This window comes from Nicotiana tabacum, chromosome 10 (genome assembly GCF_000715075.1).
Source record: "Nicotiana tabacum cultivar K326 chromosome 10, ASM71507v2, whole genome shotgun sequence".
NCBI lineage: Eukaryota > Viridiplantae > Streptophyta > Magnoliopsida > Solanales > Solanaceae > Nicotiana > Nicotiana tabacum.
The window spans coordinates 110362510-110378399 of record NC_134089.1 but is presented as its reverse complement, the minus strand read 5'-3'; the positions used below and the strand labels follow the sequence as shown (position 1 = coordinate 110378399).

At 33.9% G+C, this 15890-nt stretch overlaps 2 protein-coding genes across 2 annotated transcripts; one reads left to right on the top strand and one right to left on the bottom strand.

The window, feature by feature from the left end:
* The first annotated feature begins 1445 nt into the window (after positions 1 to 1445).
* Positions 1446 to 9503, top strand: LOC107795281 (putative bifunctional methylthioribulose-1-phosphate dehydratase/enolase-phosphatase E1 1). The gene is made up of 13 exons (XM_016617890.2): positions 1446 to 1463; positions 1566 to 1820; positions 1930 to 2066; positions 3677 to 3772; positions 4820 to 4939; positions 6486 to 6575; positions 6838 to 7020; positions 7149 to 7304; positions 7962 to 8111; positions 8226 to 8327; positions 8574 to 8683; positions 8769 to 8887; positions 9163 to 9503. Exons 2-13 carry the CDS (start codon positions 1634 to 1636, stop codon positions 9252 to 9254), a joined length of 1542 nt encoding a protein of 513 aa, XP_016473376.1. The 5' UTR covers positions 1446 to 1463; positions 1566 to 1633; the 3' UTR covers positions 9255 to 9503.
* Positions 9504 to 13861: 4358 nt separating this feature from the next.
* Positions 13862 to 14932, bottom strand: LOC107769703 (VQ motif-containing protein 4). The gene has a single exon (XM_016588939.2). It carries the CDS (start codon positions 14726 to 14728, stop codon positions 14051 to 14053), a length of 678 nt encoding a protein of 225 aa, XP_016444425.2. The 5' UTR covers positions 14729 to 14932; the 3' UTR covers positions 13862 to 14050.
* Between the last annotated feature and the right edge of the window lie 958 nt (positions 14933 to 15890).

Sequence of the window (15890 nt, the reverse complement as noted above, 5' to 3'; positions counted from 1 at the left end):
AAAAAATTAAGAAAATTCTTTTCTATGATTGAATAAATTTTTAAAAATACAAAATAAATTTCTAATATTGGTAATCTTACTAATGAAAATTAAAAATTATATTGTATCTTAAAGCTAAAAAAGAAAGAAAATTTATGCATCTAATACAAAATTAATTATAAGAGATCTCAATACATTTGGAATATGATAATCAAATAACTTATGTATTAATATTTTAGACTAATTAAAAATTACAATTTAAAACAATATATGATATTATTTTGGTTATAGGTAAAACATTAATATAAAACTACTTAACATTTATAGTAGGGAAGAGAATGTATATTAAAAAATATAAGGTAGGGTGAGGATATTTATACTTTAAATTAATATAAAAATAGATAAAATAAAATAATTAAATTATATTTAAAAATATTATTGATAAATTCAAATGATTAAAATATTATGAATAAGAGGATAAAAGCATAAAAATATACCAAATTTCAAGAATAAAATATTTATTTTTATTAATACTATTAAAAGGATAATGAGTAAGACATTAATTTAATTATAAGCTAATAAAAAATTATATGATAATATAATAATATTAAATATTAAATAATACAATAACTATAAGAAAAGAACAAAAAGAAAATTACGTAAAAATAATGCGATGGATAAGACATATTTGACTTCCAGATAAAAATAAAGCGGTAGTCAGAATTTTGTTAAAATAATATGATCTAATGTGCTTGAACAAGACAGATCACAATATGACATGTTTAATATTCTTTAATATCGACAGCGGAACGAAATGCGAGTACTAAAATCAAGGGGTTAGGTTGCTATAAATATTTATTAAAAAGATTGGTTGTCCACTACGAGATTTGATCAATAATTTTATATAATTTATTCGTGTATCGCGCGAGTACTAATACTAATAATATTATTAATATACAAAAGTGACGAATTAATTATTTTTTTCAAATTCATCCTACCAAACCTACCACTTAATGTTCCACTGCAAATATTAAACACAACAAAAATACAATGGATTGTCTTGTCACGAGACACGCGCCGTGGAAAACGTTTGTTGGAAGAACACGCAGTTTGAGATGAGATGATGCAAATAGGCGCATGAATAATGTGCCTTTTTAAAAGTAGATTCCTTTTATATGCCTAACCAGTAACCACTTACCATTCCTTCATTTGAACTTGGGCAATTTTATTGCACAAAATTCAGATTCCATACATTAATAAACCCTAATCACCCTAATTATAGTGTTAATTGTTTTTTCCTCTCATTTATATGATACTAATGTCAGTTACATTTGACTAACTAATAAAGTTAAATTTGATTAGATTTTTAAATAATATATTATTTTATAAATCAACTTCATATTTACGCAAGTGAAAACATAAATCTTCATATCAATTTCATTTTCCTAGTATTTATTTTTTGAAACAAATATCAAATTACGGAGGTACTCTACTCCCTACCTATGTTAATTGAATCATCATTAATTTAATTTATTTCACTAAGAACCGTAACAATTTAATAATTGAGTCATTAATTATTTCTCTAGTAATACTACATAAAGCAACATGAGTGAAAGGTTCAGCATCCCAATTGACTGTGAGCGGAGCTCTGAAAATGGCGACTGACTCTCAAGCATACTTAGAAGGTGACAAGGTCAAAGACACCAAGTCCTTAATCGCCGAACTGTGCCGTCATTTCTACAACCAGGGATGGGTTGGGGGCACCGGCGGCAGCATCACCATTAAAGTCCATGATGAATCTATTCCCAAACCCCAACAACTTATCGTCATGTCCCCTTCCGGTAAGAACCCATTTATTTACGATTTAACCTTACTTTCTATCTATCTTTGTGTTATTTTTTTCTCGTTTGTTTGAATTTTTTTGTTTCTTTTGAAAATGGTTTTGGTTAGGGGTGCAAAAGGAAAGGATGGTAGAAGAGGACATGTATGTGATGTCATCAGATGGGTCTATTTTAACTGCGCCGGTGGCTAAACCTCCCCCGCACAAATTTCCCAAGTGTTCTGATTGTGCTCCTCTTTTTATGAAGGTACAGTAGGTCATCAGTGTTATAGTTATAGTTAAAGAGGAAACAAAGATTGTTGTTTTTATCATGGGACAATTGTTTTGCAATCTTGTCTATTTGAAATACTGGAATTGATTGTAGTATAGTTCTTTGATAGTCTAATCGTTTTGTTGTATGTGTTGAAGGCGTAAATTAAGTAAATAAAAGTGTACTCTCTCTAAAAGCTTTAGCTTTTAGATGAGATGGTCCTACACATAAGCTTTTAGATGAGATGCTAAGGCATTTCAGCAATCCAAGCCCGTAGTCTCTTCTTTGTTTCTAGTCAGCTCAGCAAACTTTTGCATATTTCATTTCTATCTGGTTCACCTCAGGATTGTTTTACTATTTCTCTGATGCTATCTTTTAAATTTGTGTTGTCTCTCTTTCTCTCTCAACATTCTAGTAAAACCTAGGATTATTAGGTGTACACTGTTGTCAAAGCTACTTAAGTCCTGAAGCGAGGCGTAAAACATGTTGAGAGCTTTGCCTCGCTTAGCGGGTGTCGTCATCAAGGTTCTAATCATACCTTTTCTTGCCAATGAGCGTTATCCCGAAGAGGTGACACTAAACAATTGAGATTTCACTTTTTCGTTCTTTTTTTTTTTTTTTTTAATTTCTTTGTCCGTCTATTTGTTATTCCTGCTTATAATTATATAATCTTTGACTACACATACGTATTTGTATTTTTTCTCCATTAGCGCTTTGCCCTTAAAGCCCGGGGCGGAGCCACCTTAGATGACACCACTTCGTCGGAAGATTTTGCTAAATATATATATTTATTAGTATGCAAAAAAGATGTAACCAATAAAATATTAAAATGACATTGCTAATCACAAAGATAGGCTTAGCTCTCATGGTTAAGCGCCTAAAATTAGTATGAAATGTCGCGGGTTTGAACATAAGTAGTTGCATCTATGTTATTTTTGAAGTTTTGAGCATTGTTGGATCTTGGCGTCGAACAAAAGTAAACCGCTAGCTACTGACCTCTTAGCTTTAAGGGCATTCAAACCAAGGGGACAAATGTGATTTTGGTTTAATTCAGTGGCAAATATAATTTCAATGTATTCTGGAACGTAATTATTTCATCAAAATTGCAATTTTGGGGATTTTTAGTGCTTTTTGCTACTATTTCTATTGTAAGTTATCTTGCTATCTTATCTTTTTTCTCGGCGACAAGCGTGATTTGCAAAATCGGAAAAATGAAATCTCTTGTAGTGATTATGTTTGATTCTTACATACAGTTGAAGTATTAAGTACTATTTTCATTTGGGATATTATGAGTCCATGTCAAAAGAGTAAATAAAAGCTCTCTGAGGAGAATTGTAGTAATATACTTTATTAGTATGTTGAATGGTATTTTTTTAGTATATGATGTCATTATATTGGATTGTTCATTTATTTCTTTAAAGTTTAAATGTCGACACCGCTTACAAGAAATCCTGCATATGCCCCTGCTTAAAGCCCTAATGGACCTTAGGGCTTTTTGCGCTTTTCGCCTTTGATAACACTATTGTATACTTGAATTCTCTTAGTTCTTTTTGGTTCTGTATTCTATTTTACGTATTGTAAGTTATTTCCTTTTTGTTTTTCCTTAGGCATATGAGATGCGTAATGCTGGTGCCGTTATCCACAGTCATGGAATGGAATCCTGCCTTGTAACAATGCTTAATCCACTAGCAAAAGAATTTCGGGTAAATATTGCTACAAACTTTTGTAAAGTTACCACCATCTTGGTGTACATAAAGAACAAAAAAGGGGAACTTGGTAATGCTGAGTTCCAAACGTTCGATGTAGTCTGTATGATGCTGACTATAGATTTGTTTCCCATTGACTATAGATATTTTGGATTTTTATTTGAGAATCAATTTTCCTTCTAATAAAGATACTTGTTCTTTTCCTAAATTATATGAAGTCTAAACCTAACACTTCTTCCCTTTACCCATAACTGTATATAGGCTAGTTATTTCATATAGCAGAGCCAATTAGTTTTGGATCAAGGCATAATTGATTGATCTCTTAAGAGAATATGCATTTGAAACTTTCTATTTTTGCCAATGTAATAAGTTACTACTGTCTGTATCTTCTCTGCCAAATTCCCCTAGCCCAATTGATAAAATTTTAAAAGACATCTAATTACGCAGTGTAAAATACTGAAACCTATTGTTCTTTTTCATCTCAGCCTTGTAACAATGCTTAATCCACTAGCAAAAGAATTCTGGGTAAATATTGCTACAAACTTTTGTAAAGTTACCACCATCTTGGTGTACATAAAGAACAAAAAAGGGGAACTTGGTAATGATGAGTTCCAAACATTCGACATAGTCCGTATAATTCTGACTATAGATTTGTTTCCCATTGACTATAGATATTTTGGATTCTTATTTGAGAATCAATTTTCCTTCTAATAAAGATACTTGTTCTTTTCCTAAATTATATGTAGTCTAAACCTAACGCTTCTTCCCTTTGCCCATAACTGTATATAGGCTAGTTATTTCATATAGCAGAGCCAATTAGTTTTGGATTGAGGCATAATTGATTGATCTCTTAAGAGAATATGCATTTGAAACTTGTCTATTTTTGCCAATGTAATAAGTTACTACTGTCTCTATCTTCTCTGCCAAATTCCCGTAGTCCAATTGATAAAATTTTAAAAGACATCTAATTCCGCAGTGTAAAATACTGAAACTTATTGTTTTTTTTTCATCTCAGCTACTATTCATTGTTGCTTTGATTGACAGATCACTCATATGGAAATGATAAAAGGAATTCAAGGGCATGGTTACTATGACGAACTTGTGGTTCCTATCATAGAAAACACTGCATATGAGAGAGAACTCACAGAATCTCTTGCTGAAGCTGTATGTGGCTCCCTCTTCTAAAAGCCACACCCTTCCTTTGCATGATCTCATGTCTACCGGCGTTCTGTTCGTTTGTGTATCTGCAATTAGTTTTTTTTTTCTTCTCTGCTTTAAGTCATTAGTTTTAGATGGTTTTACTGGAACTGCTATAATCAAATTAATGATAAGTAGGTCAACGTCATTCCTGTTTTTCTTGGCTGTGACTACCAAACAGGGTGACAGTTTTTCCTTTGCAAAGTAACAAAAATACATTGTTGTTGCTCAATCATTCGACTACTAAATTTGTTCGTTACAACATACTGTTACAGTCTGCAATTCTGCTTCACTTCTGAATTTGTTCAGCAGTTATAACAATACATGGAAGAAAGTAGACTGGTTTTTTTTTAAAGTAAAATTTTGCTTAAAGCATTGATTGCACTAGATACCCTGTCCCTTGAAGAAGGGAAAAATCATTGAATAGTTCTTTTCATTCTAAAAGCAGTTCTAATAATATATGAAAAATGGACTAGGTTTCTTTGTTGTCATTTTGGCCTCAGTCCACGCAAAATGGTAGCCATTAAGGGAAGCGGCTGGTGGATATTTATTTTTAACAAGTTATGTCGAGCTAAAGAGAATTGACTGTGCCTAGTTAAAAGCTCCTTCCTCTCTCGTGGATGAGTGGGGAGTATGCAGGATAAATTCTATATCAGCTCTAATATAGAAGATCATTATAAATTTAGTTGTATAAATGGTTTTCCTTAAAAGATAAAAGCTAGAGTATAAGGACATTTCACCCATAATTGGTTGTCACAAAACACAAAGTTCTATTATTACTCACTCTTCCGAGTTACCAAATTTGAGTTGCCCAGGGTTTCACTGTAAACTTGATAGGTTATATTTTATGCAGGGAGTAGGGTAGAGAAGCCTGCCAGTAGGTTGGCAGTTAGCATAAAAATAATCAGACTATGATGTATCCTCTGAATGACAATAGAGGATTCATATAGCCGGCCCAACTAGTTTGGAATTGATGCATAATTTGTTACAGTATTGTTTATAATAGCTTAATTGTTGGAAGCAAATTTTTTACCATTTAAGGATAGAGGTTCAGACATTTGCAACGGAAGAGAGAAGAAATAAGTCATTTTTAAAATATGAGGATAGATGGAATATTCTCAAAGAGTCATCTACATAATATGAAAATTAACTGTATATCAAGGTTAGGTAGAATAATATCCATAGCTGTCTCCTAAATTAGTACACTTCTTATTATGTTGCCCTAAGGTTTAGGATGATATTTCGATGCTACTATTTACACGAGGCTTGATATATCTGCCTAAACAAGGCTTTTATTTGATTCATGCCTATTTGGAGACATCTGTTTTTAGTTTGAGCAGCATGTAAATTTTTTCCATTATTTTCTTGTGAGAAAAATATAGTAGGTGCCTGATGCCATTACTCACCTTTGAAAGAAGATTTAACTGAAGAAGTTTAGATTTTCAGTCTTTGTCTAGTGATGGTTCTATCTGTTGAGTGACACACTGTTGAAATTTTTTTCCATGTTGAACAGATCAAAGCTTACCCAAAAACAACAGCTGTGCTGGTCCGCAACCATGGTATATATGTGTGGGGAGATTCTTGGATCAGTGCTAAAACACAGGTTTGTGCCATGAACCATATGGTCTAGTTATTTCCCAGATGGGTTTAGTAGCTACTAATAGTTATGATTAGGTAGAAGATTAGATTTTATAATATTGATTTAATATGTGCTAGTAAGTTAAGGATGATCTCTGTAGGATTTTCTATGTACATCGTGTAATCTATTTAAGAATGTAAGTATGGAAACAGTCCTCAGATCAATGGTTTGATGTATCTGAGAATATACATTTCATCACTCTTCTAATTGATATGCCATCTTCCAGGCTGAGTGCTACCACTACCTCTTTGATGCTGCAATTAAACTTCATCAATTAGGACTTGACTGGACAACACCAGCTCATGGTCCCATTCATAACCCCAATGGTCATTTTGATGGCATCCAGAATGCCAAAATATCTGCAAAAGAAGGTACTCTTGCTTCAAATGGCAGCATTAAATCATCAAGGGTAAGCATTTGAAAATTTTGGATCATCCTCTGACTTTCTTGAAATTCAAAGGCTTAGGTCTTTGTCTTAGGTATTTCCATTGAGTTCTTATTGTTGTCTGCATTGTGTGTATTTATACTTTTTCGCAGCGGTGCATCGTTTTGGATATAGAAGGAACCACTACCCCAATAACATTTGTTACTGATGTTCTGTTCCCTTATGCACGTGATAATGTGGGGAGACACTTGGATGCTACATATGGCTCAGCAGAAACTCAACAGGATATTAAGTTATTACGTGCTCAAGTAAGTAAACTTACTGAGAAATAGCTTTGTGAAAAAGGTCTTCAAAAGAGTTGAGCCTTTTCTAGGAAAAATTAGTGGTGAGGTGATATTATTGTCGTAATGGTGTTTTGCATGTCAGTTTCTAGAGGACATTTGGGGAAAATCAATAAAACTTTTCGGGGTAACTAACTTGAAAAGTTAATGAGAAATCCAAACCTGGATTGACTAAAAGTTATGCCAAACTCTTATTCCAACTTTGTCACGACCCAAAGTACCTCCTAGCCATGACTAACACCTAACGAGCACCCACCGCTATGCGAACCAGAGTTCTATCACATACATTCCAACCGCTAACCAAAACAGCAAAACATTAAGTAAAGTAGTGGCAATCTCCAATATCAGCACAAACAGAAATACAAAGTGTAACCGCAATACAACCCATAATCTAAGTCATGGAGTAGGCACAAATCCAAATACCAAATGCCAGGTCTGAGCCCTACAAACGTGGTAAAAAGCATAAACTAAAAGATAGGCGGCAACCTTCACAGACTGCATATATCAAGAAGCCATGGCCCTCCCTGCTCAAATTCTCGATATTCCCCACTTGCTGAACTTAATGTTGATAAGCGTAAACATATGTACTGATTTTTTAATCTTGCCTCTGCCATCTTCTTTCAGGTGCAGCAAGACCTAGAAAATGGTGTTGCTGGTGCTGTGCATATCCCGTCTGATGATGCTGGGAAGATGGAGGTAACTGAAGCTTTGGTTGCTAATGTAGAGGCAATGATTAAAGCTGACCGAAAGATTACTGCATTGAAAGAGTTACAGGTGAGAACAGTGGTACCTAGATCCCTCATATAGTATATAAATGTTATAAACTTTCATAACTTAGTTGCTTACCATTTTTTCTTTTTTTTTTCTTTTCTGTATTCTAATACTCAGGGACATATATGGCAAACTGGGTTTGAGAATAATGAGTTAGAGGGACTTGTTTTTGATGATGTGCCTCAAGCTCTTGAGAAATGGACTTCTTTAGGCTTCAAGGTTTTTTTCATCTTTCCTTGTTTCAATACTCTCTGCATTCCTCCTTTTTTTGTAAGCTCTAGCGCTATCCAAATTTAGTTACAAATGCAAACCATTATGACCACCAAAGAAGTTGCTCTGATTCTTTTTGAAAGGGTTCAGCATGCTGCATGGTTTAAGTGTGTTCTTCTTCATTATCATGACAAGGTAATGCCTTAGCCTATAGTCTCCATCTGCTAGTCATATTAACTAGTTTTTCTACCACAGGTATACATATACTCAAGTGGCAGCAGATTGGCACAGAGACTTTTGTTTGGTCACACAAAACATGGAGACCTGAGAAATTATCTCTGTGGATTTTTCGATACAGCAGTGGGGTAAATTTTTTACTTTTCTGCGGGTTTTCATATTTTGATACTTTTGTCAGTTGAAGTAATTCATCTTTCTCCTTTTCTGCTGTAGCAACAAGAGAGAAGCAAAAAGTTACCAAGAAATTACAGCATCATTGGGAGTAGATAAGCCATCAGATATATTGTTTGTGACAGATGTATATCAAGAAGCGACAGCTGCAAAGGCAGCAGGTAATGTCCTGCTCATTTTGTATGAAACAACTTTATCTCAGAATTTGCTAGCTCTTCCTCTCTTACTTAAAAGCAGATACTAGCTGAAAAAGTAGCTTGGTCAACAACTGTGTTGCCAATTTAGGATGTTAGTACGTACTTGTATTGTTGGTGTGATTCCTCCTCTTTAACTCCAACAGTTAGCAGTTTATCTAGGCAGACTTGTGTGAGCCTGTAGCTGAAAAAGAACTTATGCATATGCTTCACTGACATTGCTGCCCTTTTGGCTCCTTCAGGTTTGGAAGTGATAATCTCTGTCAGACCAGGAAACGGACCTCTCCCGGATAATCACGGGTTCAGGACAATCCGATCATTTTCAGAGATCTGAAGATGGAATGTGTCATCCTGTAACATTTTCCATGTATGGTGTAACATATCATAATAAAAGAAAGTTGGGGGTAGGTCCATGTTTCTCTAGCAAAAATTAATAGAGTTGATTGAGTCATACTGCTGCTCTTACCTTTCACAAATTGGGGGTCCATTTACTTGTTGCAACCTTAGGATTAGTGTCAACTAGTCTCCTCGTTTCTGTTGTATTGAGATGGTATTAAGTTAACTTATGAGAACAATTTCCGGAGATCGATGTTTTTAGTTCCATTTCCAAAGAGATGGCTGGAATGGAACCTCGCTCTTCTCATTTCTAAGTAAGGTAGCTTGCTGGTTTTTCCCTTGGTTAATGTATAGAAAATTGAATGAAAACTGGCGAAAAAGTAGTATGCCGAGGAACAAAATTCTCAATCCGCTCTTGCTCTACAAAATGGTCTCAAAACGGTCTAAATTGATCTTTTTTAACGGTTCCTGTACCCTTGGCTTGGCAGCCCGATCTGAATAATTCAAGATTTATGTCCATGCTATTTCAATGAGATGAGAAATTTATTTATAAATGGAGAGACTAGTCTATAAGGTAACGCAAATTATAATAGTGGTTTTGGAGCTAAATTACTGATATAGACGTAGACTAGTTCAGACGTCTCTGCTGATAATAAAAAGCTAGAAAAAGAAAAAAACATAAGCAAAGGAATCTTTTGTTACAAGGCAGAGAAATAAAAAGTTGAAAAGAAATCACATCTTGTTTTGACATATAACTTGTGGTAGATATAGTGGACATATGACAGTCCTAATCTTACTGTTATCCCTTCATTTGTCTAACTTTTCAATCATAATTGGTTCCCACTCTCTTCCTGCAATTTCCTTTTCATTGTGTATGTCGTCATTCCCTAACAGCTGGTCCCTGCTAAGTCAAAAGACACAATCTTATAGAAGAAGGCTTTATATTTGTGTTGTACATCTAAGGTGTCATTTAGTCGGGTGTATAAGAATATTGTTGAATAAGGTGTATTAGTAATGCATGAGTTAGTAATGTAAGTATTAGTTATGTAGAGATTATTTCTTATTTACTGTTTGGTATATTAAAAATTAAAATGCATTGCATAATTTTAAGAAAATTTATTTACAAAATGTCCTCCATATTCTATAGCTTTAAAGGAATTTAAGGATAATTTTATCTTTAACCATGGTAATGCATGCATTAATAGCCTTCGTATTACTAATATCATCGTTTGCTACTAATACCATCTTGCAAAAATGCAAGGTAAGGTTGCGTACAATAGACTGTGGTCTTGCCCTTCCTCGGACCCCGCGCATAGTGGGAGCTTAGTTTATCGGGCTGCCCGCTATCTATTAGTTATATATAGGATAATACCAAATAGGTTGTATAACTAATACTTGCATTAGTGATATATAGGTTGAAAAAATATACCAAACAAGAAATTAGCAAATACCAAAAGTTAATGCATGCATTATTTTTCTCTAATGCATTTTGCCATACGATCCCTAACATGTTTGCTTAATGTGTTTCTTACGCATTGCCAAAAGTTCCGAAATTAATTATTTATTTGCTTTCCATTATGTAATGGATCTTGGAACAATCACAGAAAATAATCTCTTAATAAAAAATCGTTTTAATGGATTTATTCATAATCTAATACTCCCTCCGTTTCAATTTATCTGAATCTTTTTTCTTTTTGGTCCGTGTCAAAAAGAATGACCCATTTCCTTATTTGTAACATTGTCACACAAAATATATGTGCCTCATTTTACATCACAAATTCTAAAGTCTTCTCTCTTTTCTTAAACTTCGTGCCCAGTCAAATGGGTTTACATGAATTGAAATGGGGGAGTATATATATAATCTAGGATCTAGAAAGCCAGAAGTCATAGGAACGCTATTTACAAAGGGTGTGGGATCAAAACTCAAGTTATTTGCATGTCAGAAATTTTAGCAATAGAAGGAAAGGGAGAAAAGGATAGATCCCAAGAAAAGGAGAGGGTGAAAACTCATCAAAATCTTTGGAACAGTACTAAAAATGAAAATATCTAAGCAAGTGGGGCCATCCAAATATATATGGTTTAGGGTGTGTTTGGTATAACGGAAAATATTTTCCGTGGAAAATGTTTTTCAAGAAAATGAAAACAAGTAGTAATCTTATTCATTTTCGGTGTTTGGTATGCAAATTAAGGAAAATGACTTCTCAAGAGTATTCATAAATAATTTAGATATAATAAATATGAAGCCATAAACTTTCAAACCAACAACCTTCCGGACCCATAAATTTCATAAACTTTCAAATCGCTAAACTTTCAAAACCGCGGAATTTCGAACTCGTAAACTTTATAATTTCTAAACCCGTAAACTTCCAAACACATAAACCACCGAACTCATAATTTTGAAACTTGTAAAAATTTGAGCATTTAAACCGATAAATAAAAAAATATATTTAAATTTTTTTTCGAGGGGGGAGGGGGGCAGGGGGCGGGGCTGGGGGCAGTAAAACGAAAAAATAGAAATTTAAATTACAAAAAAAAGTAATTTTTTTTTGTGCGATGGGGGAGGAGAGGGGGCGGTGAGGGGGTTGGGGTGGGTGGTGCAGAAAAATGAAAAAATAGAAATTTGAAATTGCAAAAAAAAAAAATTAAGGTAAAAAAAATAATTTTTTTTTTGCGAGGGTGGAGGGGAGGGGGGATGGAGGGGTAGTAGGGTGGATGGTAACGGAAACTGAAATTTAAAAAAAGAAAAAACCTTTTTTTGGAGAGGGGGTGGGTGAGTTGGTGAGGGTGGGGAAGGTTGAGAAGGAGCTTTGGAAAATATTTTCCTTCTATTGATAAGGAAAACATTTTCCTCCAATTGGAGAAAAATGAATTGATAATGAAAATATTTTACAGAACATTTAAGCCAACCAAATATGGGAAAATTGAAAAATATTTTCCTTCGTACCAAACACACCTTAATGTGAATCAAACATCCAATCATCTCAGCACAAAATGATTCTTCTAATATCTTTGATTTGATTAATCCATCTTAGGAATATAACTGCATATCTCACTGAAAAACTTGAGACTCCAGAAATGAGGAGTCTTCCTCCCATCAAAACGAGAAGTTTATTGTGTATCTCACATAACTGATATTAGTTATGCGAGCCTCCTTTTTATCACATAAATTTATGAACCCCGATCTTACACTTCTGAGTCCATAAAAATTCGAGTTCACAAAATTGTGAAACAAAAAAAAAAATGTACAAAATAAAATTTTTCCAAAACTACCATGTCCTTTTCTTTGTTTTTTTCTTATCTTAAGAAGCACAAGCAATTATCCAAGTTAGTAATGCAATGCACCACTTTTTTTTTTCCTTCCAATTAATTCGAATTTGTGTCACGTAAGATCTACTAAAAGGAAAAAAACTTGCTACTAAAAGTTTCTTTATTCTCGCTCGAAATGAAGACCTCAACTTTATCCTCTATATTCATTAACTTACAAAACTATTTTTGTCGCATTGCAATAACTGAATTTTAGCCACTAAAATCATAAAGACAAAAAAATAAATTATTACTGTATTTGTTAACTAAAATAATTAGAACTTTAACCACTATAATAGTAAAATTATAAAATTATTTTTGTCACATTTCAATAATTAACTTTACCCACTATAATTTTAATTTCACTATAATAGTTATGGTGAATAAAGTTGAATTACTTTAGTTGAATAAAAATAGGTTTGTAACTATAATGGAGTGGTACTTGCTTCTTATTTTCACTCATCGGTTATAGAGTATGAGTTTGTGCTGAAGATGAGGAGTTTGACAAGTGAATCTGCATATGGTGCTAAACTCATACAACACTTTTTCTTAGTGTGTATGTGCATATATGCTGATAAGATAGTGCAGAATGTGAATTTGATCCTACACCATTATGCATTTTTTAACATCACTTATTCCTACTGTTTGTATATATAATGGTGGCAAAGAATATGAATTTAATCCCAACACTAATTACTTTTGACAAAGACACTTGCTACTTTGTTATTATTCCAAAATACAGTAGGATTCTCCTTCCACTGTAAAAGTCATAAAAGAAATTCAACTTCTCAATCCATTTTGCCTCGGCTTTCAACCATATGAGATTGAATCTCTTTTTACATGCAACACTAAGAATGGTAAAGAAAAATACCACTTGTATTGTCCTAGTTCCATCTTTAAAATCCTTTTGTCCCCATGGACTTTAATCCAAATTTTTACAAAGGTGTTCAAGGTTAATATATATCTATAAAAAATAATTTTTTTATATACTCTGTGTAATTTTTCGATGAAGAACGAATGTCTAGCTTTGATTCGAACACTGTATTTGTTTTAAAAATATTATATTAAATATGTATAAATTATTAATTTAGAACCCAATAACTTAAAACAATTAAAATTCCGAAGTCATAAGCTTGAAATTCTGGCTCCGGCCAGACGGCCCCTGACTTTTCCTGGCCTATGAGAGATTAGATTTGCTAAGTCAAGCTTTGCAGTAAATTTCTGTTACACTACTTCAAAAAAAGGCACCAGAGATTAAAAGGTAAAAATAGAAGGTAAAGGAGCCAAGGGATGGAAACAAAGTGAAGGAAGAAAGAGAACGAAACAAAGTTGTTTATTTCATATTTTTGAAACAATGGATGAAGGGAGATCAAATTATACAATTGAAACAATTAATTAAGATCTCTACCTTTTTCTCTTCAAATTAGTTGAAAGACTCCTCCTCCAACCCACATACTCACATCAGCACAATCACAGAACGTTACATAATCCTCAAGAAGAAGAAGACCCTGAAACTCTAGGAGAAGTGACTGGAAACAAGGGCAAAAGCTGTGGCTCAGAATCTCTAGGCGTTCTCCTTGGCGAAGGATGCATATAAAACTTCTTCTCAGCAATAGCTTTATCCTCTTCAGAAAGATTACTCAATGGAGAAGACTTATTAAATGGGTCTTCAATCAATGGCGTAACTGGGCTTAAAGCAAGAGAAGGGAAATCAAGAATACTGGGGGATAAAATCTCGGGCTTGTTCCGAGGTGAAAAACTAGTTGAATTGTGGGCTGAATGAATCAAAGGGCTAATCATAAGCCCATTTTTTAAACTGTTTCTTCTTTCGTAGAGCTTGAAACCGGGTTTTTTAGGAGCAGTTCTAATAGGAGGAATGGTCCCTTTATTGGAAGATGAAGATGAAGATGGATCTGCTTGTTTTGCAGTTTCAGAGGAACCAGTGAGCATTTGAACAACTTGTTTAAAGGAAGAAGTATCAGCTTGTACAAAAGTTGTTGGGTAAGGGTTGTTTGTTTCAGATCTAGAGATTGTTTTTGGGGTCAGTGGTGGGGTTGGATTTTGGATTACTGATCCATTGCTGTTGCTGTTTGGACTTGTTCCATTGCTTCTTGGTGAGTTTATTGAAGATGGGTTCTCTCTATCTTGAATTCTTGAGGTCATTTCCATTGCTCTCTTTTTTTGGCTAATAGATGAAGAAGAATTGAGAGAAAGAATGTTGGAGTGAAAAATAAGGCTATGGTGAGAGGAATTTGCTTTTGTATTTGTGCAAAGTGCATTTGCTTCAAAGTCTTTCTTTTTGTCTTTAAGACTAATTTTCTCACCTCAGCAACAAAAGAGAGTGAAAGACTCTTTCTTTTTCTCTATTTCTCTTTGTTTTGCTTTTGCTTTATGGTGGGAGGTGGTGGGGGTGAAAAAAAAAAGGGATGGTTGATTGGGTATAGAGAAAATGCAACCCACAATGGTCAATTTAGATAAGAAAAAGAAAAGAAAAGTAAAGAAAAGGTAGGGGAAGGGGGGTATTGGTGGAGTTTGGAATTTAGGGCGTCAGCGTCAGAAGTGGCCAAAGAGTGGGAATTTCAATTTCAAAGTATTTGAGCTGTACATTGACTTCAGAGCCCTGACCCTGACCCTTTCTCTGGCCCCCTGTTGTACTGTGAACTAAGAGAAACCCTACACACACTACACTCACTGCTGTTTTGATTGGATGTTAACATGTCATCTCTATACATGACATTTTATCAACGTCTTTTAGCTTGTTCGAGATATGTGAATCAAGAAACTTAGGATAAGAGGCACATTTGTCTTAAAATGAGATACAAATTTAAATTAATTGGACGTCCGCTCCTTTCTTTTATTCGATGTAGCTAAACTTTCTTGCTTATGCAACGAGGAGTTTAATGAATATTGAAATCGAGTTTGTAGAAAGTACCAAAAGTCAGCCGCCCAATATTGAATTACTGGCGACTCCGACTAGATCTCGTATACTAGATGGTTATACAAAAGAAATATCTTTATAAACAAACTAATACATTCATAGTCAGTTGGAGACACATTTCTTATTTGAGAGATATTTATTCAAAAAAATATATATTTTTATTTATTTTTCATATATAATTCGATTTCAAAAACTGAGTTTTGTCGAATCCGCAATTGCCACTTTCCAAAAGATCTAAGTGTACGTAAACTTTTATGAAGGAAAGGAGGAAAGGTGCGAGAAACAGCGTCCGTGACTTGGGCACTTTGAGCCCTTGTCTTGTTTTTCTTCCTTCAAATTATTGAGAAGACATTTTCATGATTGACCCTACAAATTTTCTCCTATCACTTCCCT